At 61.2% G+C, this 25,878-nt stretch overlaps 1 protein-coding gene across 4 annotated transcripts in view; it reads left to right on the forward strand.

The window, feature by feature from the left end:
• Positions 1-5,372: 5,372 nt before the first annotated feature.
• pitrm1 (pitrilysin metallopeptidase 1) overlaps positions 5,373-25,878 on the forward strand; it is a 333,676-nt gene continuing 313,170 nt past the window's right edge. For all 4 annotated transcript variants that reach the window (XM_060905918.1, XM_060905920.1, XM_060905919.1 and 1 more), the window contains exon 1: positions 5,373-5,560. In XM_060905918.1, the coding sequence (XP_060761901.1) occupies positions 5,526-5,560 (35 nt within the window). In that variant the 5' untranslated portion in view covers positions 5,373-5,525. The remainder of the gene's footprint in view (positions 5,561-25,878) is intronic.

Consider the following 25,878-nt stretch of genomic DNA (forward strand, 5'->3'; position numbering starts at 1 on the left):
TAGAACAACTAAGTAGCTCCGAGAAGAGCAACATGTCAAAATGATGGACAATGGAAAAGTCTAATGCAACCTCTGGTACAACATGCAGTAAATAATTTTTATCATTACTTGGAAATAATGAATTCCCTTTCCTTCTTGTCAATGAATAGTTGAAAATGCCTAGCTGCTAGACGTTTTCACAAAATAATATTTGCAAGCAACAAGCAGTTGAGGCTACTTACCGATGCCGAGATGCAGCCTGTGCCCAAAACACTGCAGTCTAACCCAGTTGTTCAACTGCGTGGCCTTCACCACGTTGGTGGCGTTGTCTGTTGTCACACATACTTGGTTTTCTTCCCGTAGGTTCCAACTTGCTAACACTTCACGCAGTCCAAGCGCAATATTTTCCCCAGTGTGTGATTCGGGGAAGTATACAGTCTCTAGACATCATGTCTTCAGCTCGAACTCTTCAGTCAGAAAATGAACCGTGAAACTCAAGTAGGGTTCTGTGGTGCGACTTGACCATAGGTCTGTAGTACTTGCGTAGTACTCCGCTCCACTTACTTCAAGTGTAACTGATTTTCGACACGTGTTGTACATGTCTGGAATTGCGACTTGAGAAAAATAATTCCGTGAGGGAATTTTATACCATCGGTCCAGTATTGAAATCATGTCCACAAATCCACTGCCGGTAACAGCTGTCATTGGCATCATGTATTTCGCCAAGTATCTCGCTATGCCTATGGTTATGTCTTCGTGGCGTTTAGAATGTGTCTCATAAGGGATTATACTAGCAAAGCTCTGCTGAACTGTAGTCACCTTCGTAATTTTAGATGTTGAAGGACTTGGCATATCATTGGACTGTTTGCTGCTAACGCTAGCTTGGATCTCTTCGTACAGGTGTTTATGGTTGTGTTGTAGATGCTTATGGAGATTCGTCGTGTTCCCCTTGGTAGCTGCCACCACTGTTTTACATGTCTCGCAAAGTAGTTCCACCTCACACAAGTTTGTCTCACCACACTTGCTACCGCTCCCACCTTCCGCCATCACCACGAGGCTTTTACTTGTTTTGCAATAGGGGCGGAGTTATCCCGCGGCGCTTGTTGACATTCAGATGTGATTGGACGGCACAGAAAAATGTGCCTTTTATCGAAATTTAAGTAATTTTTGCGGTATGTGTATCACAAACTATGATATCGTGATATCGATACTTTTTCGATATATTGTGCAGCCCTAATTTATATAGATATTTATGAAGTGTGTGTATATATATATATATATATATATATATATATATATATATATATATATATATAAATTATATGTAGTATATATTTATATAGATATTTATGAAGTGTATATGTGATATATAGTGTATATATATTTTTTTGTAATTATATATTTATATAGATATTTATGAAGTGCATATATAGTATATAGTGTATATATATATTTTTGTAATTATATATTTATATAGATATTTATGTAGTGTATATGGTATGTAGTATATATTTATTTTTGTAATTAAATATTTATATAGATATTTATGAAGTGTATATATATGGTATGTAGTATATATTTTTGTAATTATATATTTATATATATATTCATGAAGTGTATATATGGTATATATTTTTATAGGTGTATTAATGTAGTTTGGATTTCGGGGTAGTTAAAAAGGGGTGGGAATTTAAAAAAGTATTGTACTTCTTCCCACTCCTTTTACGAACAATGTGCGGTGTATTGTAATGTCTTAGCTCTTTATGTTATTTTATTTAGTTATTTTTTTGTCACTTTCTTGTTGTCTTTCTTTTGTATGTACAAATAGTTACATACATTTTTTTTATACATGTTCGAAATAAAATAAATTAATTCATTCATTCATTAAATAAAGATGCGCATAACGGGGGCGATGTAACTTCAACAAATTTTAATTAACTGCTAGCATGTTACAGAGCAAGCCATATAAAACAACACTTATGATATTTCCTTTCATTTTTGCTTTTACATGAATAGAACACAACTTTTTCAGTAACTGTTTACATAGGTTGGACATAGCCGGAATGTAGGCCTACTTCCATGTCTTTTCCATGTTAGGATCCAATTTCCTTTCATATCTTCACACGAATAGAACACTGTTTTTTTAGCCTAAATGTAGGCCTATTCCTTTTCATATGACTTTTGCAGGGTTTCATTGTATTTTGATGCTGCTTGCTTTGCAGACTTGAGCAATTTCCCTGAAACTTCAAGCTCATAGCACTCTGTGTCAATGAATTTGTTGATTTTACAGGACATCAGGTTCACAAGAGTTTGGTGAGACATCTGACACCTGAATTCAGTTTTGATGTGACGCACCAAACTGAATGTTCTCTCCACATCACAATTGGAATTAGGCAGAACCAACAACACCTTCATTAACTGGCAGAGCTCCTTGAATCTGACCTACCCTGAGCTTACTGATTTTATCTTGGACAGCTTCCCCCAGAACTCATTGATTGACAAATTTTTGTAATTTGGGACCAGTGCTTCCAAACTGGTAGAGGTATAATCCAGGACTTCCAAGTGGAGTTGTTCTCTGGCATCTGCCTTCATCACATTAGGGAATCTCTCAGCCAAAGTCAAAATCTGCTCTGGTTTCATATAATCTTGGCTCTCTGGATTAACTACTGACAGATTTGTCAAGATTTGGTCTCTCATTGGGAACTTTTCCTTTACTTTTTGGAAGCTCCTGACAGAGAATGTTCTGGCATCTTTGAAGAATTGCTTTGTCTTGTAAGGAGGGAGGGCTTCCTCACTTAGCAAGTGCCTCCTTGTCAAGAACCCAACAAAAAGCTCTTCATCTTCACAGTGGATTTCAGGGTTACTCATGTCTATCTCCTGCACTTTCTATTCTCTCAACACCTTTGGCACAATAAATCTGCTTGCTATGTCATGCAGGAGCTCTTCAACAATGTTGTTTAATTTGAAAAGAATGGGTGCCTTGTTTTGAAAAATCAAATTAAATTTGTCAAAACACTTTGTGACATTATGGAGAAAGCAAGTATAAATTTTAATAATTGGGTCTGTCAGTCTCTTCTGAATATCACAGGACTTCTGATTATCACTATGTGATTCAAAATAAGAAGTAAAAGCAGGCCATTGGTTAAGTAGATGGTCCAAACATTTTCCCAAAGAAAGCCATTGTGTAGGGCAGTGCTTTTGTACTCTCTGCTGGGCTACATTACAGAAGTCCTGAAACTGTTTAAGTTCCTCTCTTCTTTTTGAACTTTTCTCAAAGTAGTAGTGGATGTCAATTAGCAATTCTTCAGGTGACATTGAGAGCTCTTTAGCAGCAGTTTTGGCACATATGTTAACCAAGTGACTAGGACAGCCAACACTGTATATATGTGGGGCCTGTGCTTTCACTCTTGATAAGACAGAGTTGTTTTTGCCAATCATAACATTGCAGTTGTCACTGCTGAATCCTATGCAATTAGACCATTCAAGGTGTTTTTCATGCATGGATGATGCAATGCAGTTGAATATATTTTCAGCTTTGGCATCATTGCACACTGGCATATCCACAAATCCAACTGTCACCTTATCCTGTGCTTCACTGTAGTACCTGACTAAAATAGCACATTCTTTCTCACACATGATGTCATTGCTTTCATTAACCAAAGTACTGTATGGCCTTTTTTCTGTTCGGATTAATTTGTACACATCCTCTGAACATTCAGGTTCCAGTGCCAGGTTCATCATAGCTGCTGTCTTAGTGGAGGAGCAGGCATAATTTCTTGCTATTTCTGAGTCTGGAAACATTTTCCTAAATAACTTGCCAGTGTGCCTACACACATGAAATGGCACATTATGTTCAACAACAAAAGATGTGAAATACACCTCAGCTGTAGTAACCTCAATGAGACTCTGCTTTTCTGATGAAAAGAACTGAGATATATTGGAGCAGCCTTCCCTGCACTTAGCCTCCCTAATATGTTGTGCTCCCTAAAAGATCTCATCTCATCTCATTATCTCTAGCCGCTTTATCCTGTTCTACAGGGTCACAGGCAAGCTGGAGCCTATCCCAGCTGACTACGGGCGAAAGGCGGGGTACACCCTGGACAAGTCGCCAGGTCATCACAGGGCTGACACATAGACACAGACAACCATTCACACTCACATTCACACCTACGGTCAATTTAGAGTCACCAGTTAACCTAACCTGCATGTCTTTGGACTGTGGGGGAAACCGGAGCACCCGGAGGAAACCCACGCGGACACGGGGAGAACATGCAAACTCCGCACAGAAAGGCCCTCGCCGGCCACGGGGCTCGAACCCGGACCTTCTTGCTGTGAGGCGACAGCGCTAACCACTACACCACCGTGCCGCCCTCCCTAAAAGATATGAAAGCATATTATATTATAGTATATTATATTACATTATATTATACTAATGTAAACTGCTTATTCATACACTGTTACTTTACGGAAATCTTCAATAAGTTTGGTCTTTTCATGACACTGCGTGTGTGCCTCTGCTGCACTGCAAAACATATCTTAGCAAGTGAAAATATCTTGAAAATAGTTGAAACGATCTAGCATTTTTTATTAGAAGAAACAAAACACCAATTTTGAGATTATTAAACCTAGTTCTAGATTGCAACCAACTTATTCTAAGATGTCTTACCAAGTGTAATTATCTTACTGCACTGGCAGATTATTTCACTTGATTCTCAACGTTCTCAAATTTATTATGTTTTTCCTTATATTAGGATGGCTAGTTTTTGCAGTGTGTGAACACAACATATTGTTTTATGTGAAAATCCCAGGAGCTCAGCAGTTTCTAAAGACCATCTAGCACCAACAATGACGGTCACAATCATTGGGAAGATCGCAATTTCTCCCCATTCTGATTCGATAATTGTATGAAGGTGTAGGTATTCCTAATAAACTGAACAGTGAGTGTATTCGGTAAAGAGCAAATACATCTCTAACATTGTTAACTACAGGCTTAATTATATAACGTGTCCTTTATTTCTGTTACATTATATAAACTTCAAAACGTTTTTGGCATTACGTTATTAGTTCACACGTATTACGTTACTAGCGGCCCTTAAAGTAATCGACGTGGTGGCGTGCAGCAACAGCACTATCGAGCCGGAACGTTCCCTTGGCTTGTCAGCTAGCGGGGCTTTATTTTTTTTTTTAATAAATTTTTAATAAATTTTCCTCTGCCGTCCTATGTTTCGAAACTGCAAAACTAGGATTAAACGTCAGTCGACATCTATTGGCCATAGCCCTTTAAGGTTCATCGTTATAGCCAATCCGACGCTGGCTTTCTAAGCGAAATAAGCAATCAAATTCCGCATTGTATCGAGGCCGGTTTTTGTTCCTCTGAGCATGCGCGACTGTGACAGCGTTGGCCAAGGAAGGACGGCAGTTTGACTGTTCTGTTAAGTGTGATGTTAATATGAAAGCTTAAACCGCTATATTAGTGAAACATAATATAATTACGATTTAATTAGTTTTTAGAGTGGGTTTAGACACAGAAGATTTAAGTACTCACAATGCTTCGGCAAAGTAAAAATCTCTTATCCCTAAGGTGAGTTATATCTTCATATCGGTGTATAGATGGATTATTTATTTGCGGATTATTTTATGGATTATTTATTTGCGATCGTTGAATTGGACTTTAACGATTGTTGTGCTTATATAGACACACACGCCCACACACAGTTTGGTCCATAAATATTTGGACAGAAACAACATTTTTCTAATTTTGGTTCTGTACATAACCACAATGAATTTTGAACAAAACAATTCAGATGCAGTTGAATTTCAGACTTTCAGCTTTAATTCAGTGGGTTGAACAAAATGATTGCATAAAAATGTGAGGAACTAAATCATTTTTTAAACACAATCCCTTCATTTCAGGGGCTCAAAAGTAATTGGACAAATTAAATAATTGTAAATAAAATGTTCATTTCTAATACGTGGTTGAATACCTCAGAATTCATCCGGCTGCTTCTGTCCTGTGTCACATCATCAATAAACACTAGTGACTCAGTGCCACTGGCAGCCATGCATGCCCAAGCCATCACACTGCCTCTGCCGTGTTTTACAGATGATGTGGTATGCTTTGGATCATGAGCTGTACCACGCCTTTGCCATACTTTTTTCTTTCCATCATTCTGGTAGAGGTTGATCTTGGTTTCATCTGTCCAAAGAATGTTCTTCCAGAACTGTGCTGGCTTTTTTAGATGTTTTTTAGCAAAGTCCAATCTAGCCTTTATATTCTTGAGGCTTATGAGTGGCTTGCACCGTACAGTGAACCCTCTGTATTGACTTTCATACAGTCTTCTCTTTATGGTAGATTTGGATATTGATATGCCTACCTCCTGGAGAGTGTTGTTCACTTGGTTAGCTGTTGTGAAGGGGTTTCTCTTCACCATGGAAATTATTCTGCGATCATCCACTACTGTTGTCTTCTGTGGGCGTCCAGGTCTTTTTGCATTGATGAGTTCACCAGTTCTTTCTTTCTTTTTCTCTCTCTCTCTCTCTCTCTCTCTCTCTCTCTCTCAGGATGTACCAAACTGTAGATTTTGCCACTCCTAATATTGTAGCAATTTCTCGGATGGGTTTTTTCTGTTTTCGCAGCTTAAGGATGGCTTGTTTCACCTGCATGGAGAGCTCCTTTGACCGCATGTTTTCTTCACAGCAAAATCTTCCAAATGCAAGCACCACACCTCAAATCAACTCCAGGCCTTTTATCTGCTTAATTGAGAATGACATAACGAAGGAATTGCCCACACCTGCCCATGAAATAGCCTTTGAGTCAATTGTCCAATTACTTTTGGTCCCTTTAAAAACAGGGTGGCACATGCAGGGCTCTACAGTGCGCACATTTCACTCGCATTTGTGAGTGAATTTTTCGGCATGCGAATGACGAAAAAAAAGCGCATTTGTGCGAGGGCTTCTTGCGGCCGACAATTTAGGAAAGCACTGAGCACAGACGCGACGAGTTTAACATCCTAAAATGTATCAAACGTTAAACTGCAAAGTATGTAAATCCAGCGCTGGATAGCCTACCTAATATCATTTTTTACACTAGAGACAAGAAAATTACATCAGTGTGTTCATCAGAGCCTTGTAGTGCTCAGTGTGAAAGAATTTTGTGAATATCTCCTTCCGTTTTCGTGTAAATCCCCGTTGTTTGGAGAGAGCACTCTGAGAGAATCCTTCACTTTTTGTGTGCTTCTCTGTGTCTCTGCTCGCAGCGCGCAGGTGGGGGAGGGGCTGCTCTCTCTCTCACACGCATACACACAGGAGGGAGGGGCTGCTCCCTCTCAGAGAGACACACACAGGATGGAGGGGCTGCTCACTCTGTCACACACACAGGAGGGAGGGGCTGCTCGCGCCCTCTCACACACACAGGAGGGAGGGGCTGCTTGCTCTCTCACACAGGAGGGAGGGGCTGCTTGCTCTCACACAGGAGGGAGGGGCTGCTTGCTCTCACACAGGAGGGAGGGGCTGTTTGCTCTCTCACACAGGAGGGACGGGCTGCTCGCTCTCTCCCACACACACAGGAGGGAGGGGCTGCTTGCTCTCTCACACACACACACGGGAGGGAGGAACTGCTTGCTCTCTCACAGAGGAGGGAGGGACTGCTCGCTCTCTCACAGAGGAGGGAGGGGCTGCTCGCTCTCTCACAGAGGAGGGAGGGGCTGCTCGCTCTCACACGGGAGGGAGGGGCTGCTCGCTCTCTCACGGGAGGGAGGGGCTGCTCGCTCTCTCACGGGAGGGAGGGGCTGCTCGCTCTCTCACGGGAGGGAGGGGCTGCTCGCTCTCTCACATGGGAGGGAGGGGCTGCTCGCTCTCTCACATGGGAGGGAGGGGCTGCTCGCTCTCTCACACGGGAGGGAGGGAGGGGCTGCTCGCTCTCTCACACGGGAGGGAGGGAGGGGCTGCTTGGGCTCTCTCACACGGGAGGGAGGGAGGGGCTGCTTGGGCTCTCTCACACGGGAGGGAGGGGCTGCTCGCGCTCACTCACACGGGAGGGAGGGGGGCTGCTCGTGCTCACACACACACACAGGAGGGATGGGATGCTCGCTCTCTCACACACAGGAAGGAGGGGCTGCTCGCTCTCTCATACGGGAGGGAGGGGCTGCTAGCTCTCTCACACGGGAGGGAGGGGCTGCTCGCGCTCACACACACGGGAGGGAGGGGCTGCTCGCGCTCACACACACGGGAGGGAGGGGCTGCTCGCGCTCACACACACGGGAGGGAGGGGCTGCTCGCGCTCACACACACGGGAGGGAGGGGATGCTCGCTCTCTCACACACGGGAAGGAGGGGCTGCTCGCTCTCTCACACACGGGAGGGAGGGGCTGCTCGCTCTCTCACACGGGAGGGAGGGGCTGCTCGCTCTCTCACACGGGAGGGAGGGGCTGCTCGCTCTCTCACACGGGAGGGAGGGGCTGCTCGCTCTCTCACACGGGAGGGAGGGGCTGCTCGCTCTCTCACACGGGAGGGAGGGGCTGCTCGCGCTCACACACACGGGAGGGAGTGGCTGCTCGCGCTCACACACACGGGAGGGAGGGGCTGCTCGCGCTCACACACACGGGAGGGAGGGGCTGCTCGCTCTCAGTCACAAGGGAGGGAGGGGCTGCTCGCTCTCACTCACACGGGAGGGAGGGGCTGCTCGTTCTCAGTCACACGGGAGGGAGGGTGCTGCTCGCTCTCACTCACACACACACACACACACACACACAGGAGGGAGAGGATACTCGCTCTCTCACACAGGACTTCGGGGCTGCTCGCTCTCACACACGGGAGGGAAGGGCTGCTCGCGCTCACACACACGGGAGGGAGGGGCTGCTCGCGCTCACTCACACACACACACACACACACAGGAGGGAGAGGATGCTCACTCTCACACACAGGACTTAGGGGCTGCTTGCGCTCTCTCACACGGGAGGGAGGGGCTGCTCGCGCGCTCTCACACACGGGAGGGAGGGAGGGGCTGCTCGCGCTCTCACACACGGGAGGGAGGGGCTGCTCGCGCTCTCACACACGGGAGGGAGGGCTGCTCGCGCTCTCACACACGGGAGGGAGGGGCTGCTCGCGCTCACACACACGGGAGGGAGGGGCTGCTCGCTCTCACTCACACGGGAGGGAGGGTGCTGCTCGCTCTCACTCACACGGGAGGGAGGGTGCTGCTCGCTCTCACTCACACGGGAGGGAGGGTGCTGCTCGCTCTCACTCACACGGGAGGGAGGGTGCTGCTCGCTCTCACTCACACGGGAGGGAGGGTGCTGCTCGCTCTCACTCACACGGGAGGGAGGGTGCTGCTCGCTCTCACTCACACGGGAGGGAGGGTGCTGCTCGCTCTCACTCACACGGGAGGGAGGGTGCTGCTCGCTCTCACTCACACGGGAGGGAGGGTGCTGCTCGCTCTCACTCACACACACACGAGGGAGGGGATGCTCGCTCTCTCACACGGGACGGAGGGGCTGCTCGCTCTCTCACACGGGACGGAGGGGCTGCTCACTCTCTCACACGGGACGGAGGGGCTGCTCACTCTCTCACACGGGAGGGAGGGGCTGCTCGCTCTCTCACACGCACGGGACGGAGGGGCTGCTCGCTCTCTCACACACGGGAGGGAGGGGCTGCCCGCTCTCACTCAAACGGGAGGGAGGGGCTGCTCGCTCTCTCACACGCACGGGAGGGAGGGGCTGCTCGCTCTCACTCAAACGGGAGGGAGGGGCTGCTCGCTCTCTCACACGCACGGGAGGGAGGGGCTGCTCGCTCTCTCACACGCACGGGAGGGAGGGGCTGCTCGCTCTCTCACACGCACGGGAGGGAGGGGCTGCTCGCTCTCACACGCACGGGAGGGAGGCGCTGCTCGCTCTCACACGCACGGGAGGGAGGCGCTGCTCGCTCTCACACGCACGGGAGGGAGGCGCTGCTCGCTCTCACACGCACGGGAGGGAGGGAGGCGCTGCTCGCTCTCACACGCACGGGAGGGAGGGAGGCGCTGCTCGCTCTCACACGCACGGGAGGGAGGGAGGCGCTGCTCGCTCTCACACGCACGGGAGGGAGGGAGGGGCTGCTCGCGCTCACACACAAGGGAGGGAGGGACTGCTCGCGCTCACTCACACGGGAGGGAGGGGCTGCCCGCTCTCACTCACACGGGAGGGAGGGGCTGCCCGCTCTCACTCACACGGGAGGGAGGGGCTGCCCGCTCTCACTCACACGGGAGGGAGGGGCTGCCCGCTCTCACTCACACGGGAGGGAGGGGCTGCCCGCGCTCACTCACACGGGAGGGAGGGGCTGCCCGCGCTCACTCACACGGGAGGGAGGGGCTGCCCGCTCTCACTCACACGGGAGGGAGGGGCTGCCCGCGCTCACTCACACGGGAGGGAGGGGCTGCCCGCGCTCACTCACACGGGAGGGAGGGGCTGCCCGCGCTCACTCACACGGGAGGGAGGGGCTGCCCGCTCTCACTCACACGGGAGGGAGGGGCTGCCCGCTCTCACTCACACGGGAGGGAGGGGCTGCCCGCTCTCACTCACACGGGAGGGAGGGGCTGCCCGCTCTCACTCACACGGGAGGGAGGGGCTGCCCGCTCTCACTCACACGGGAGGGAGGGGCTGCCCGCTCTCACTCACACGGGAGGGAGGGGCTGCCCGCTCTCACTCACACGGGAGGGAGGTGTTGCTCGCGCTCACACACACGGGAGGGAGGGGCTGCTCGCGCTCACACACACGGGAGGGAGGGGCTGCCCGCGCTCACACACACGGGAGGGAGGGGCTGCCCGCGCTCACACACACGGGAGGGAGGGGCTGCCCGCTCTCACTCAAACGGGAGGGACGGAGGGGCTGCCCGCGCTCACACATGGGAGGGAGGGAGGGGCTGCCCATTCTCACTCACACGGGAGGGAGGGGCTGCTCGCGCTCACACACACGGGAGGGAGGGGCTGCTCGCGCGCTCACACACACGGGAGGGAGGGGCTGCTCGCTCTCTCACACACACGGGAGGGAGGGGCTGCTCGCTCTCTCACACACACGGGAGGGAGGGGCTGCTCGCTCTCTCACACACACGGGAGGGAGGGGCTGCTCGCTCTCTCACACACACGGGAGGGAGGGGCTGCTCGCTCTCTCACACACACGGGAGGGAGGGGCTGCTCGCTCTCTCACACACACGGGAGGGAGGGGCTGCTCGCTCTCTCACACACACGGGAGGGAGGGGCTGCCCGCTCTCACTCACCCGGGAGGGAGGGGCTGCCCGCTCTCACTCACCCGGGAGGGAGGGGCTGCCCGCTCTCACTCACCCGGGAGGGAGGGGCTGCCCGCTCTCACTCACACGGGAGGGAGGGGCTGCCCGCTCTCACTCACACGGGAGGGAGGGGCTGCCCGCTCTCACTCACACGGGAGGGAGGGGCTGCCCGCTCTCACTCACACGGGAGGGAGGGGCTGCCCGCTCTCACTCACACGGGAGGGAGGGGCTGCCCGCTCTCACTCACACGGGAGGGAGGGGCTGCCCGCTCTCACTCACACGGGAGGGAGGGGCTGCCCGCTCTCACTCACACGGGAGGGAGGGGCTGCCCGCTCTCACTCACACGGGAGGGAGGGGCTGCCCGCTCTCACTCACACGGGAGGGAGGGGCTGCCCGCTCTCACTCACACGGGAGGGAGGGGCTGCCCGCTCTCACTCACACGGGAGGGAGGGGCTGCTCGTTCTCTCACACACACGGGAGGGAGGGGCTGCTCGCTCTCTCACACACACGGGAGGGAGGGGCTGCTCGCTCTCTCACACACACGGGAGGGAGGGGCTGCTCGCTCTCTCACACACACGGGAGGGAGGGGCTGCTCGCTCTCTCACACACACGGGAGGGAGGGGCTGCTCGCGCTCACACACACGGGAGGGAGGGGCTGCTCGCGCTCACACACACGGGAGGGAGGGGCTGCTCGCGCTCACACACACGGGAGGGAGGGGCTGCTCGCGCTCACACACACGGGAGGGAGGGGCTGCTCGCGCTCACACACACGGGAGGGAGGGGCTGCTCGCGCTCACAAACGGGATGGACGGAGGGGCTCCTCGCGCTCACACACGGGAGGGAGGCAGGGGCTGCTCGCGCTCACACACACGGGAGGGAGGGGCTGCTCGCGCTCACACACACGGGAGGGAGGGGCTGCCCGCTCTCACACACACGGGAGGGAGGGGCTGCCCGCTCTCACTCACACGGGAGGGAGGGGCTGCCCGCTCTCACTCACACGGGAGGGAGGGGCTGCCCGCTCTCACTCACACGGGAGGGAGGGGCTGCTCGCTCTCTCACACACACGGGAGGGAGGGGCTGCTCGCTCTCTCACACACACGGGAGGGAGGGGCTGCTCGCTCTCTCACACACACGGGAGGGAGGGGCTGCTCGCTCTCTCACACACACGGGAGGGAGGGGCTGCTCGCTCTCTCACACACACGGGAGGGAGGGGCTGCTCGCTCTCTCACACACACGGGAGGGAGGGGCTGCCCGCTCTCATTCACCCGGGAGGGAGGGGCTGCCCGCTCTCACTCACCCGGGAGGGAGGGGCTGCCCGCTCTCACTCACACGGGAGGGAGGGGCTGCCCGCTCTCACTCACACGGGAGGGAGGGGCTGCCCGCTCTCACTCACACGGGAGGGAGGGGCTGCCCGCTCTCTCACACACACGGGAGGGAGGGGCTGCTCGCTCTCTCACACACACGGGAGGGAGGGGCTGCTCGCTCTCTCACACACACGGGAGGGAGGGGCTGCTCGCTCTCTCACACACACGGGAGGGAGGGGCTGCTCGCTCTCTCACACACACGGGAGGGAGGGGCTGCTCGCTCTCTCACACACACGGGAGGGAGGGGCTGCTCGCTCTCTCACACACACGGGAGGGAGGGGCTGCTCGCTCTCTCACACACACGGGAGGGAGGGGCTGCTCGCTCTCTCACACACACGGGAGGGAGGGGCTGCTCGCTCTCTCACACACACGGGAGGGAGGGGCTGCTCGCGCTCACACACACGGGAGGGAGGGGCTGCCCGCTCTCACTCACACGGGAGGGAGGGGCTGCCCGCTCTCACTCACACGGGAGGGAGGGGCTGCCCGCTCTCACTCACACGGGAGGGAGGGGCTGCTCGCTCTCACTCACACGGGAGGGAGGGGCTGCCCGCTCTCACTCACACGGGTGGGAGGGGCTGCCCGCTCTCACTCACACGGGAGGGAGGGGCTGCTCGCTCTCACTCACACGGGAGGGAGGGGCTGCCCGCTCTCACTCACACGGGAGGGAGGGGCTGCTCGCGCTCACACACACGGGAGGGAGGGGCTGCTCGCGCTCACACACACGGGATGGAGGGGCTGCTCGCGCTCACACACACGGGAGGGAGGGGCTGCCCGCTCTCACTCAAACGGGAGGGAGGGGCTGCTCGCGCTCACACACACGGGAGGGAGGGGCTGCTCGCGCTCACACACACGGGATGGAGGGGCTGCTCGCGCTCACACACACGGGAGGGAGGGGCTGCCCGCTCTCACTCACACGGGAGGGAGGGGCTGCTCGCGCTCACACACACGGGAGGGAGGGGCTGCTCGCGCTCACACACACGGGAGGGAGGGGCTGCTCGCGCTCACACACACGGGATGGAGGGGCTGCTCGCGCTCACACACACGGGAGGGAGGGGCTGCCCGCTCTCACTCAAACGGGAGGGACGGAGGGGCTGCCCGCGCTCACACACGGGAGGGAGGGAGGGGGCTGCCCGCTCTCACTCACACGGGAGGGAGGGGCTGCTCGCGCTCACACACACGGGAGGGAGGGGCTGCTCGCGCGCTCACACACACGGGAGGGAGGGGCTGCTCGCTCTCTCACACACACGGGAGGGAGGGGCTGCTCGCTCTCTCACACACACGGGAGGGAGGGGCTGCTCGCTCTCTCACACACACGGGAGGGAGGGGCTGCTCGCTCTCTCACACACACGGGAGGGAGGGGCTGCTCGCGCTCACACACACGGGAGGGAGGGGCTGCTCGCGCTCACACACACGGGAGGGAGGGGCTGCTCGCGCTCACACACGGGATGGACGGAGGGGCTCCTCGCGCTCACACACGGGAGGGAGGGGCTGCTCGCTCTCTCACACACACGGGAGGGAGGGGCTGCTCGCGCTCACACACACGGGAGGGAGGGGCTGCCCGCTCTCACTCACACGGGAGGGAGGGGCTGCCCGCTCTCACTCACACGGGAGGGAGGGGCTGCCCGCTCTCACTCACACGGGAGGGAGGGGCTGCTCGCGCTCTCACACACACGGGAGGGAGGGGCTGCTCGCTCTCTCACACACACGGGAGGGAGGGGCTGCTCGCTCTCTCACACACACGGGAGGGAGGGGCTGCTCGCTCTCTCACACACACGGGAGGGAGGGGCTGCTCGCTCTCTCACACACACGGGAGGGAGGGGCTGCTCGCTCTCTCACACACACGGGAGGGAGGGGCTGCTCGCTCTCTCACACACACGGGAGGGAGGGGCTGCTCGCTCTCTCACACACACGGGAGGGAGGGGCTGCTCGCTCTCTCACACACACGGGAGGGAGGGGCTGCTCGCTCTCTCACACACACGGGAGGGAGGGGCTGCTCGCTCTCTCACACACACGGGAGGGAGGGGCTGCTCGCTCTCTCACACACACGGGAGGGAGGGGCTGCTCGCTCTCTCACACACACGGGAGGGAGGGGCTGCTCGCTCTCTCACACACACGGGAGGGAGGGGCTGCTCGCTCTCTCACACACGGGAGGGAGGGGCTGCTCGCTCTCTCACACACACGGGAGGGAGGGGCTGCTCGCTCTCTCACACACACGGGTGGGAGGGGCTGCTCGCTCTCTCACACACACGGGAGGGAGGGGCTGCTCGCTCTCTCACACACACGGGAGGGAGGGGCTGCCCGCGCTCACACACACGGGAGGGAGGGGCTGCCCGCTCTCACTCACACGGGAGGGAGGGGCTGCCCGCTCTCACTCACACGGGAGGGAGGGGCTGCCCGCTCTCACTCACACGGGAGGGAGGGGCTGCCCGCTCTCACTCACACGGGAGGGAGGGGCTGCCCGCTCTCACTCACACGGGAGGGAGGGGCTGCCCGCTCTCACTCACACGGGAGGGAGGGGCTGCCCGATCTCACTCACACGGGAGGGAGGGGCTGCTCGCGCTCACACACACGGGAGGGAGGGGCTGCTCGCGCTCACACACACGGGATGGAGGGGCTGCTCGCGCTCACACACACGGGAGGGAGGGGCTGCCCGCTCTCACTCAAACGGGAGGGACGGAGGGGCTGCCCGCGCTCACACACGGGAGGGAGGGAGGGAGGGGCTGCCCGCTCTCACTCACACGGGAGGGAGGGGGGGGCTGCCCGCTCTCACTCACACGGGAGGGAGGGGCTGCTCGCGCTCACACACACGGGAGGGAGGGGCTGCTCGCTCTCTCACACACACGGGAGGGAGGGGCTGCTCGCTCTCTCACACACGGGAGGGAGGGGCTGCCCGCTCTCACTCACACGGGAGGGAGGGGCTGCCCGCTCTCACTCACACGGGAGGGAGGGGCTGCCCGCTCTCACTCACACGGGAGGGAGGGGCTGCCCGCTCTCACTCACACGGGAGGGAGGGGCTGCCCGCTCTCACTCACACGGGAGGGAGGGGCTGCCCGCTCTCACTCACACGGGAGGGAGGGGCTGCCCGCTCTCACACACACGGGAGGGAGGGGCTGCCCGCTCTCTCACACACACGGGAGGGAGGGGCTGCTCGCTCTCTCACACACACGGGAGGGAGGGGCTGCTCGCTCTCTCACACACACGGGAGGGAGGGGCTGCTCGCTCTCTCACACACACGGGAGGGAGGGGCTGCTCGCTCTCTCACACACACGGGAGGGAGGGGCTGCTCGCTCTCTCACACACACGGGAGGGAGGGGCTGCTCGCTCTCTCACACACACGGGAGGGAGGGGCTGCTCGCTCTCTCACACACACGGGAGGGAGGGGCTGCTCGCTCTCTCACACACACGGGAGGGAGGGGCTGCTCGCTCTCTCACACACACGGGAGGGAGGGGCTGCTCGCTCTCTCACACACACGGGAGGGAGGGGCTGCTCGCTCTCTCACACACACGGGAGGGAGGGGCTGCCCGCTCTCACTCACACGGGAGGGAGGGGCTGCCCGCTCTCACTCACACGGGAGGGAGGGGCTGCCCGCTCTCACTCACACGGGAGGGAGGGGCTGCCCGCTCTCACTCACACGGGAGGGAGGGGCTGCTCGCTCTCACTCACACGGGAGGGAGGGGCTGCTCGCTCTCACTCACACGGGAGGGAGGGGCTGCCCGCTCTCACTCACACGGGAGGGAGGGGCTGCTCGCGCTCACACACACGGGAGGGAGGGGCTGCTCGCGCTCACACACACGGGATGGAGGGGCTGCTCGCGCTCACACACACGGGAGGGAGGGGCTGCCCGCTCTCACTCAAACGGGAGGGAGGGGCTGCTCGCGCTCACACACACGGGAGGGAGGGGCTGCTCGCGCTCACACACACGGGATGGAGGGGCTGCTCGCGCTCACACACACGGGAGGGAGGGGCTGCCCGCTCTCACTCACACGGGAGGGAGGGGCTGCTCGCGCTCACACACACGGGAGGGAGGGGCTGCTCGCGCTCACACACACGGGATGGAGGGGCTGCTCGCGCTCACACACACGGGAGGGAGGGGCTGCCCGCTCTCACTCAAACGGGAGGGACGGAGGGGCTGCCCGCGCTCACACACGGGAGGGAGGGAGGGGCTGCCCGCTCTCACTCACACGGGAGGGAGGGGCTGCTCGCGCTCACACACACGGGAGGGAGGGGCTGCTCGCGCGCTCACACACACGGGAGGGAGGGGCTGCTCGCTCTCTCACACACACGGGAGGGAGGGGCTGCTCGCTCTCTCACACACACGGGAGGGAGGGGCTGCTCGCTCTCTCACACACACGGGAGGGAGGGGCTGCTCGCTCTCTCACACACACGGGAGGGAGGGGCTGCTCGCTCTCTCACACACACGGGAGGGAGGGGCTGCTCGCGCTCACACACACGGGAGGGAGGGGCTGCTCGCGCTCACACACACGGGAGGGAGGGGCTGCTCGCGCTCACACACGGGATGGACGGAGGGGCTCCTCGCGCTCACACACGGGAGGGAGGCAGGGGCTGCTCGCGCTCACACACACGGGAGGGAGGGGCTGCTCGCGCTCACACACACGGGAGGGAGGGGCTGCCCGCTCTCACTCACACGGGAGGGAGGGGCTGCCCGCTCTCACTCACACGGGAGGGAGGGGCTGCCCGCTCTCACTCACACGGGAGGGAGGGGCTGCCCGCTCTCACTCACACGGGAGGGAGGGGCTGCCCGCTCTCACTCACACGGGAGGGAGGGGCTGCCCGCTCTCACTCACACGGGAGGGAGGGGCTGCCCGCTCTCACTCACACGGGAGGGAGGGGCTGCCCGCTCTCACTCACACGGGAGGGAGGGGCTGCCCGATCTCACTCACACGGGAGGGAGGGGCTGCTCGCGCTCACACACACGGGAGGGAGGGGCTGCTCGCGCTCACACACACGGGATGGAGGGGCTGCTCGCGCTCACACACACGGGAGGGAGGGGCTGCCCGCTCTCACTCAAACGGGAGGGACGGAGGGGCTGCCCGCGCTCACACACGGGAGGGAGGGAGGGGCTACCCGCTCTCACTCACACGGGAGGGAGGGGGGGGCTGCCCGCTCTCACTCACACGGGAGGGAGGGGCTGCTCGCGCTCACACACACGGGAGGGAGGGGCTGCTCGCTCTCTCACACACACGGGAGGGAGGGGCTGCTCGCTCTCTCACACACGGGAGGGAGGGGCTGCCCGCTCTCACTCACACGGGAGGGAGGGGCTGCCCGCTCTCACTCACACGGGAGGGAGGGGCTGCCCGCTCTCACTCACACGGGAGGGAGGGGGCTGCCCGCTCTCACTCACACGGGAGGGAGGGGCTGCCCGCTCTCACTCACACGGGAGGGAGGGGCTGCCCGCTCTCACTCACACGGGAGGGAGGGGCTGCCCGCTCTCACTCACACGGGAGGGAGGGGCTGCCCGCTCTCACACACACGGGAGGGAGGGGCTGCCCGCTCTCTCACACACACGGGAGGGAGGGGCTGCTCGCTCTCTCACACACACGGGAGGGAGGGGCTGCTCGCTCTCTCACACACACGGGAGGGAGGGGCTGCTCGCTCTCTCACACACACGGGAGGGAGGGGCTGCTCGCTCTCTCACACACACGGGAGGGAGGGGCTGCTCGCGCGCTCACACACACGGGATGGAGGGGCTGCTCGCGCTCACACACACGGGAGGGAGGGGCTGCCCGCTCTCACTCAAACGGGAGGGAGGGGCTGCTCGCGCTCACACACACGGGAGGGAGGGGCTGCTCGCGCTCACACACACGGGATGGAGGGGCTGCCCGCGCTCACACACACGGGAGGGAGGGGCTGCCCGCGCTCACACACACGGGAGGGAGGGGCTGCCCGCTCTCACTCACACGGGAGGGAGGGGCTGCTCGCGCTCACACACACGGGAGGGAGGGGCTGCTCGCGCTCACACACACGGGATGGAGGGGCTGCTCGCGCTCACACACACGGGAGGGAGGGGCTGCCCGCTCTCACTCAAACGGGAGGGACGGAGGGGCTGCCCGCGCTCACACACGGGAGGGAGGGAGGGGCTGCCCGCTCTCACTCACACGGGAGGGAGGGGCTGCTCGCGCTCACACACACGGGAGGGAGGGGCTGCTCGCGCGCTCACACACACGGAGGGAGGGGCTGCTCGCTCTCTCACACACACGGGAGGGAGGGGCTGCTCGCTCTCTCACACACACGGGAGGGAGGGGCTGCTCGCTCTCTCACACACACGGGAGGGAGGGGCTGCTCGCTCTCTCACACACACGGGAGGGAGGGGCTGCTCGCGCTCACACACACGGGAGGGAGGGGCTGCTCGCGCTCACACACACGGGAGGGAGGGGCTGCTCGCGCTCACACACGGGATGGACGGAGGGGCTCCTCGCGCTCACACACGGGAGGGAGGCAGGGGCTGCTCGCGCTCACACACACGGGAGGGAGGGGCTGCTCGCGCTCACACACACGGGAGGGAGGGGCTGCCCGCTCTCACTCACACGGGAGGGAGGGGCTGCCCGCTCTCACTCACACGGGAGGGAGGGGCTGCCCGCTCTCACTCACACGGGAGGGAGGGGCTGCTCGCTCTCTCACACACACGGGAGGGAGGGGCTGCTCGCTCTCTCACACACACGGGAGGGAGGGGCTGCTCGCTCTCTCACACACACGGGAGGGAGGGGCTGCTCGCTCTCTCACACACACGGGAGGGAGGGGCTGCTCGCTCTCTCACACACACGGGAGGGAGGGGCTGCTCGCTCTCTCACACACACGGGAGGGAGGGGCTGCTCGCTCTCTCACACACACGGGAGGGAGGGGCTGCTCGCTCTCTCACACACACGGGAGGGAGGGCTGCTCGCTCTCTCACACACACGGGAGGGAGGGGCTGCTCGCTCTCTCACACACACGGGAGGGAGGGGCTGCTCGCTCTCTCACACACACGGGAGGGAGGGGCTGCTCGCTCTCTCACACACGGGAGGGAGGGGCTGCTCGCTCTCTCACACACACGGGAGGGAGGGGCTGCTCTCTCTCTCACACACACGGGTGGGAGGGGCTGCTCGCTCTCTCACACACACGGGAGGGAGGGGCTGCTCGCTCTCTCACACACACGGGAGGGAGGGGCTGCCCGCGCTCACACACACGGGAGGGAGGGGCTGCCCGCTCTCACTCACACGGGAGGGAGGGGCTGCCCGCTCTCACTCACACGGGAGGGAGGGGCTGCCCGCTCTCACTCACACGGGAGGGAGGGGCTGCCCGCTCTCACTCACACGGGAGGGAGGGGCTGCCCGCTCTCACTCACACGGGAGGGAGGGGCTGCCCGCTCTCACTCACACGGGAGGGAGGGGCTGCCCGCTCTCACTCACACGGGAGGGAGGGGCTGCCCGATCTCACTCACACGGGAGGGAGGGGCTGCTCGCGCTCACACACACGGGAGGGAGGGGCTGCTCGCGCTCACACACACGGGATGGAGGGGCTGCTCGCGCTCACACACACGGGAGGGAGGGGCTGCCCGCTCTCACTCAAACGGGAGGGACGGAGGGGCTGCCCGCGCTCACACACGGGAGGGAGGGAGGGGCTGCCCGCTCTCACTCACACGGGAGGGAGGGGGGGGGCTGCCCGCTCTCACTCACACGGGAGGGAGGGGCTGCTCGCGCTCACACACACGGGAGGGAGGGGCTGCTCGCGCTCACACACACGGGAGGGAGGGGCTGCTCGCTCTCTCACACACACGGGAGGGAGGGGCTGCTCGCTCTCTCACACACGGGAGGGAGGGGCTGCTCGCTCTCTCACACACACGGGAGGGAGGGGCTGCTCGCTCTCTCTCACACACACGGGTGGGAGGGGCTGCTCGCTCTCTCACACACACGGGAGGGAGGGGCTGCTCGCTCTCTCACACACACGGGAGGGAGGGGCTGCTCGCGCTCACACACACGGGATGGAGGGGCTGCCCGCTCTCACTCACACGGGAGGGAGGGGCTGCCCGCTCTCACTCACACGGGAGGGAGGGGCTGCCCGCTCTCACTCACACGGGAGGGAGGGGCTGCCCGCTCTCACTCACACGGGAGGGAGGGGCTGCCCGCTCTCACTCACACGGGAGGGAGGGGCTGCCCGCTCTCACTCACACGGGAGGGAGGGGCTGCCCGCTCTCACTCACACGGGAGGGAGGGGCTGCCCGCTCTCACTCACACGGGAGGGAGGGGCTGCTCGCGCTCACACACACGGGAGGGAGGGGCTGCTCGCGCTCACACACACGGGAGGGAGGGGCTACTCGCGCGCTCACACACACGGGAGTGAGGGGCTGCTCGCTCTCTCACACACACGGGAGGGAGGGGCTGCTCGCGCTCACACACACGGGAGGGAGGGGCTGCTCGCGCGCTCACACACACGGGAGGGAGGGGCTGCTCGCTCTCTCACACACACGGGAGGGAGGGGCTGCTCGCGCTCTCACACACACGGGAGGGAGGGGCTGCTCGCTCTCTCACACACACGGGAGGGAGGGGCTGCTCGCTCTCTCACACACACGGGAGGGAGGGGCTGCTCGCTCTCTCACACACACGGGAGGGAGGGGCTGCTCGCGCTCACACACACGGGAGGGAGGGGCTGCCCGCTCTCACACACACGGGAGGGAGGGGCTGCTCGCGCTCACACACGGGATGGACGGAGGGGCTCCTCGCGCTCACACACGGGAGGGAGGCAGGGGCTGCTCGCTCTCTCACACACACGGGAGGGAGGGGCTGCTCGCTCTCTCACACACACGGGAGGGAGGGGCTGCTCGCTCTCTCACACACACGGGAGGGAGGGGCTGCTCGCTCTCTCACACACACGGGAGGGAGGGGCTGCTCGCTCTCTCACACACACGGGAGGGAGGGGCTGCTCGCTCTCTCACACACACGGGAGGGAGGGGCTGCTCGCGCTCACACACACGGGAGGGAGGGGCTGCCCGCTCTCACTCACACGGGAGGGAGGGGCTGCCCGCTCTCACTCACACGGGAGGGAGGGGCTGCCCGCTCTCACTCACACGGGAGGGAGGGGCTGCCCGCTCTCACTCACACGGGAGGGAGGGGCTGCCCGCTCTCACTCACACGGGAGGGAGGGGCTGCCCGCTCTCACTCACACGGGAGGGAGGGGCTGCCCGCTCTCACTCACACGGGAGGGAGGGGCTGCCCGCTCTCACTCACACGGGAGGGAGGGGCTGCTCGCGCTCACACACACGGGAGGGAGGGGCTGCTCGCGCTCACACACACGGGAGGGAGGGGCTGCTCGCGCTCACACACACGGGATGGAGGGGCTGCTCGCGCTCACACACACGGGAGGGAGGGGCTGCCCGCTCTCACTCAAACGGGAGGACGGAGGGGCTGCCCGCGCTCACACACGGGAGGGAGGGAGGGGCTGCCCGCTCTCACACACACGGGAGTGAGGGGCTGCTCGCTCTCTCACACACACGGGAGGGAGGGGCTGCTCGCTCTCTCACACACACGGGAGGGAGGGGCTGCTCGCTCTCTCACACACACGGGAGGGAGGGGCTGCTCGCTCTCTCACACACACGGGAGGGAGGGGCTGCTCGCTCTCTCACACACACGGGAGGGAGGGGCTGCTCGCTCTCTCACACACACGGGAGGGAGGGGCTGCTCGCGCTCACACACACGGGAGGGAGGGGCTGCTCGCTCTCTCACACACACGGGAGGGAGGGGCTGCTCGCTCTCTCACACACACGGGAGGGAGGGGCTGCTCGCTCTCTCACACACACGGGAGGGAGGGGCTGCTCGCGCTCACACACACGGGAGGGAGGGGCTGCCCGCTCTCACTCACACGGGAGGGAGGGGCTGCCCGCTCTCACTCACACGGGAGGGAGGGGCTGCCCGCTCTCACTCACACGGGAGGGAGGGGCTGCCCGCTCTCACTCACACGGGAGGGAGGGGCTGCCCGCTCTCACTCACACGGGAGGGAGGGGCTGCCCGCTCTCACTCACACGGGAGGGAGGGGCTGCCCGCTCTCACTCACACGGGAGGGAGGGGCTGCCCGCTCTCACTCACACGGGAGGGAGGGGCTGCCCGATCTCACTCACACGGGAGGGAGGGGCTGCTCGCGCTCACACACACGGGAGGGAGGGGCTGCTCGCGCTCACACACACGGGATGGAGGGGCTGCTCGCGCTCACACACACGGGAGGGAGGGGCTGCCCGCTCTCACTCAAACGGGAGGGACGGAGGGGCTGCCCGCGCTCACACACGGGAGGGAGGGAGGGGCTACCCGCTCTCACTCACACGGGAGGGAGGGGGGGGCTGCCCGCTCTCACTCACACGGGAGGGAGGGGCTGCTCGCGCTCACACACACGGGAGGGAGGGGCTGCTCGCTCTCTCACACACACGGGAGGGAGGGGCTGCTCGCTCTCTCACACACGGGAGGGAGGGGCTGCCCGCTCTCACTCACACGGGAGGGAGGGGCTGCCCGCTCTCACTCACACGGGAGGGAGGGGCTGCCCGCTCTCACTCACACGGGAGGGAGGGGCTGCCCGCTCTCACTCACACGGGAGGGAGGGGCTGCCCGCTCTCACTCACACGGGAGGGAGGGGCTGCCCGCTCTCACTCACACGGGAGGGAGGGGCTGCCCGCTCTCACTCACACGGGAGGGAGGGGCTGCCCGCTCTCACACACACGGGAGGGAGGGGCTGCCCGCTCTCTCACACACACGGGAGGGAGGGGCTGCTCGCTCTCTCACACACACGGGAGGGAGGGGCTGCTCGCTCTCTCACACACACGGGAGGGAGGGGCTGCTCGCTCTCTCACACACACGGGAGGGAGGGGCTGCTCGCTCTCTCACACACACGGGAGGGAGGGGCTGCTCGCGCGCTCACACACACGGGATGGAGGGGCTGCTCGCGCTCACACACACGGGAGGGAGGGGCTGCCCGCTCTCACTCAAACGGGAGGGAGGGGCTGCTCGCGCTCACACACACGGGAGGGAGGGGCTGCTCGCGCTCACACACACGGGATGGAGGGGCTGCCCGCGCTCACACACACGGGAGGGAGGGGCTGCCCGCGCTCACACACACGGGAGGGAGGGGCTGCCCGCTCTCACTCACACGGGAGGGAGGGGCTGCTCGCGCTCACACACACGGGAGGGAGGGGCTGCTCGCGCTCACACACACGGGATGGAGGGGCTGCTCGCGCTCACACACACGGGAGGGAGGGGCTGCCCGCTCTCACTCAAACGGGAGGGACGGAGGGGCTGCCCGCGCTCACACACGGGAGGGAGGGAGGGGCTGCCCGCTCTCACTCACACGGGAGGGAGGGGCTGCTCGCGCTCACACACACGGGAGGGAGGGGCTGCTCGCGCGCTCACACACACGGGAGGGAGGGGCTGCTCGCTCTCTCACACACACGGGAGGGAGGGGCTGCTCGCTCTCTCACACACACGGGAGGGAGGGGCTGCTCGCTCTCTCACACACACGGGAGGGAGGGGCTGCTCGCTCTCTCACACACACGGGAGGGAGGGGCTGCTCGCGCTCACACACACGGGAGGGAGGGGCTGCTCGCGCTCACACACACGGGAGGGAGGGGCTGCTCGCGCTCACACACGGGATGGACGGAGGGGCTCCTCGCGCTCACACACGGGAGGGAGGCAGGGGCTGCTCGCGCTCACACACACGGGAGGGAGGGGCTGCTCGCGCTCACACACACGGGAGGGAGGGGCTGCCCGCTCTCACTCACACGGGAGGGAGGGGCTGCCCGCTCTCACTCACACGGGAGGGAGGGGCTGCCCGCTCTCACTCACACGGGAGGGAGGGGCTGCTCGCTCTCTCACACACACGGGAGGGAGGGGCTGCTCGCTCTCTCACACACACGGGAGGGAGGGGCTGCTCGCTCTCTCACACACACGGGAGGGAGGGGCTGCTCGCTCTCTCACACACACGGGAGGGAGGGGCTGCTCGCTCTCTCACACACACGGGAGGGAGGGGCTGCTCGCTCTCTCACACACACGGGAGGGAGGGGCTGCTCGCTCTCTCACACACACGGGAGGGAGGGGCTGCTCGCTCTCTCACACACACGGGAGGGAGGGGCTGCTCGCTCTCTCACACACACGGGAGGGAGGGGCTGCTCGCTCTCTCACACACACGGGAGGGAGGGGCTGCTCGCTCTCTCACACACACGGGAGGGAGGGGCTGCTCGCTCTCTCACACACGGGAGGGAGGGGCTGCTCGCTCTCTCACACACACGGGAGGGAGGGGCTGCTCTCTCTCTCACACACACGGGTGGGAGGGGCTGCTCGCTCTCTCACACACACGGGAGGGAGGGGCTGCTCGCTCTCTCACACACACGGGAGGGAGGGGCTGCCCGCGCTCACACACACGGGAGGGAGGGGCTGCCCGCTCTCACTCACACGGGAGGGAGGGGCTGCCCGCTCTCACTCACACGGGAGGGAGGGGCTGCCCGCTCTCACTCACACGGGAGGGAGGGGCTGCCCGCTCTCACTCACACGGGAGGGAGGGGCTGCCCGCTCTCACTCACACGGGAGGGAGGGGCTGCCCGCTCTCACTCACACGGGAGGGAGGGGCTGCCCGCTCTCACTCACACGGGAGGGAGGGGCTGCCCGATCTCACTCACACGGGAGGGAGGGGCTGCTCGCGCTCACACACACGGGAGGGAGGGGCTGCTCGCGCTCACACACACGGGATGGAGGGGCTGCTCGCGCTCACACACACGGGAGGGAGGGGCTGCCCGCTCTCACTCAAACGGGAGGGACGGAGGGGCTGCCCGCGCTCACACACGGGAGGGAGGGAGGGGCTGCCCGCTCTCACTCACACGGGAGGGAGGGGGGGGCTGCCCGCTCTCACTCACACGGGAGGGAGGGGCTGCTCGCGCTCACACACACGGGAGGGAGGGGCTGCTCGCGCTCACACACACGGGAGGGAGGGGCTGCTCGCTCTCTCACACACACGGGAGGGAGGGGCTGCTCGCTCTCTCACACACGGGAGGGAGGGGCTGCTCGCTCTCTCACACACACGGGAGGGAGGGGCTGCTCGCTCTCTCACACACACGGGTGGGAGGGGCTGCTCGCTCTCTCACACACACGGGAGGGAGGGGCTGCTCGCTCTCTCACACACACGGGAGGGAGGGGCTGCTCGCGCTCACACACACGGGATGGAGGGGCTGCCCGCTCTCACTCACACGGGAGGGAGGGGCTGCCCGCTCTCACTCACACGGGAGGGAGGGGCTGCCCGCTCTCACTCACACGGG

This window comes from Neoarius graeffei, chromosome 23 (assembly GCF_027579695.1).
Source record: "Neoarius graeffei isolate fNeoGra1 chromosome 23, fNeoGra1.pri, whole genome shotgun sequence".
Lineage (NCBI taxonomy): Eukaryota > Metazoa > Chordata > Actinopteri > Siluriformes > Ariidae > Neoarius > Neoarius graeffei.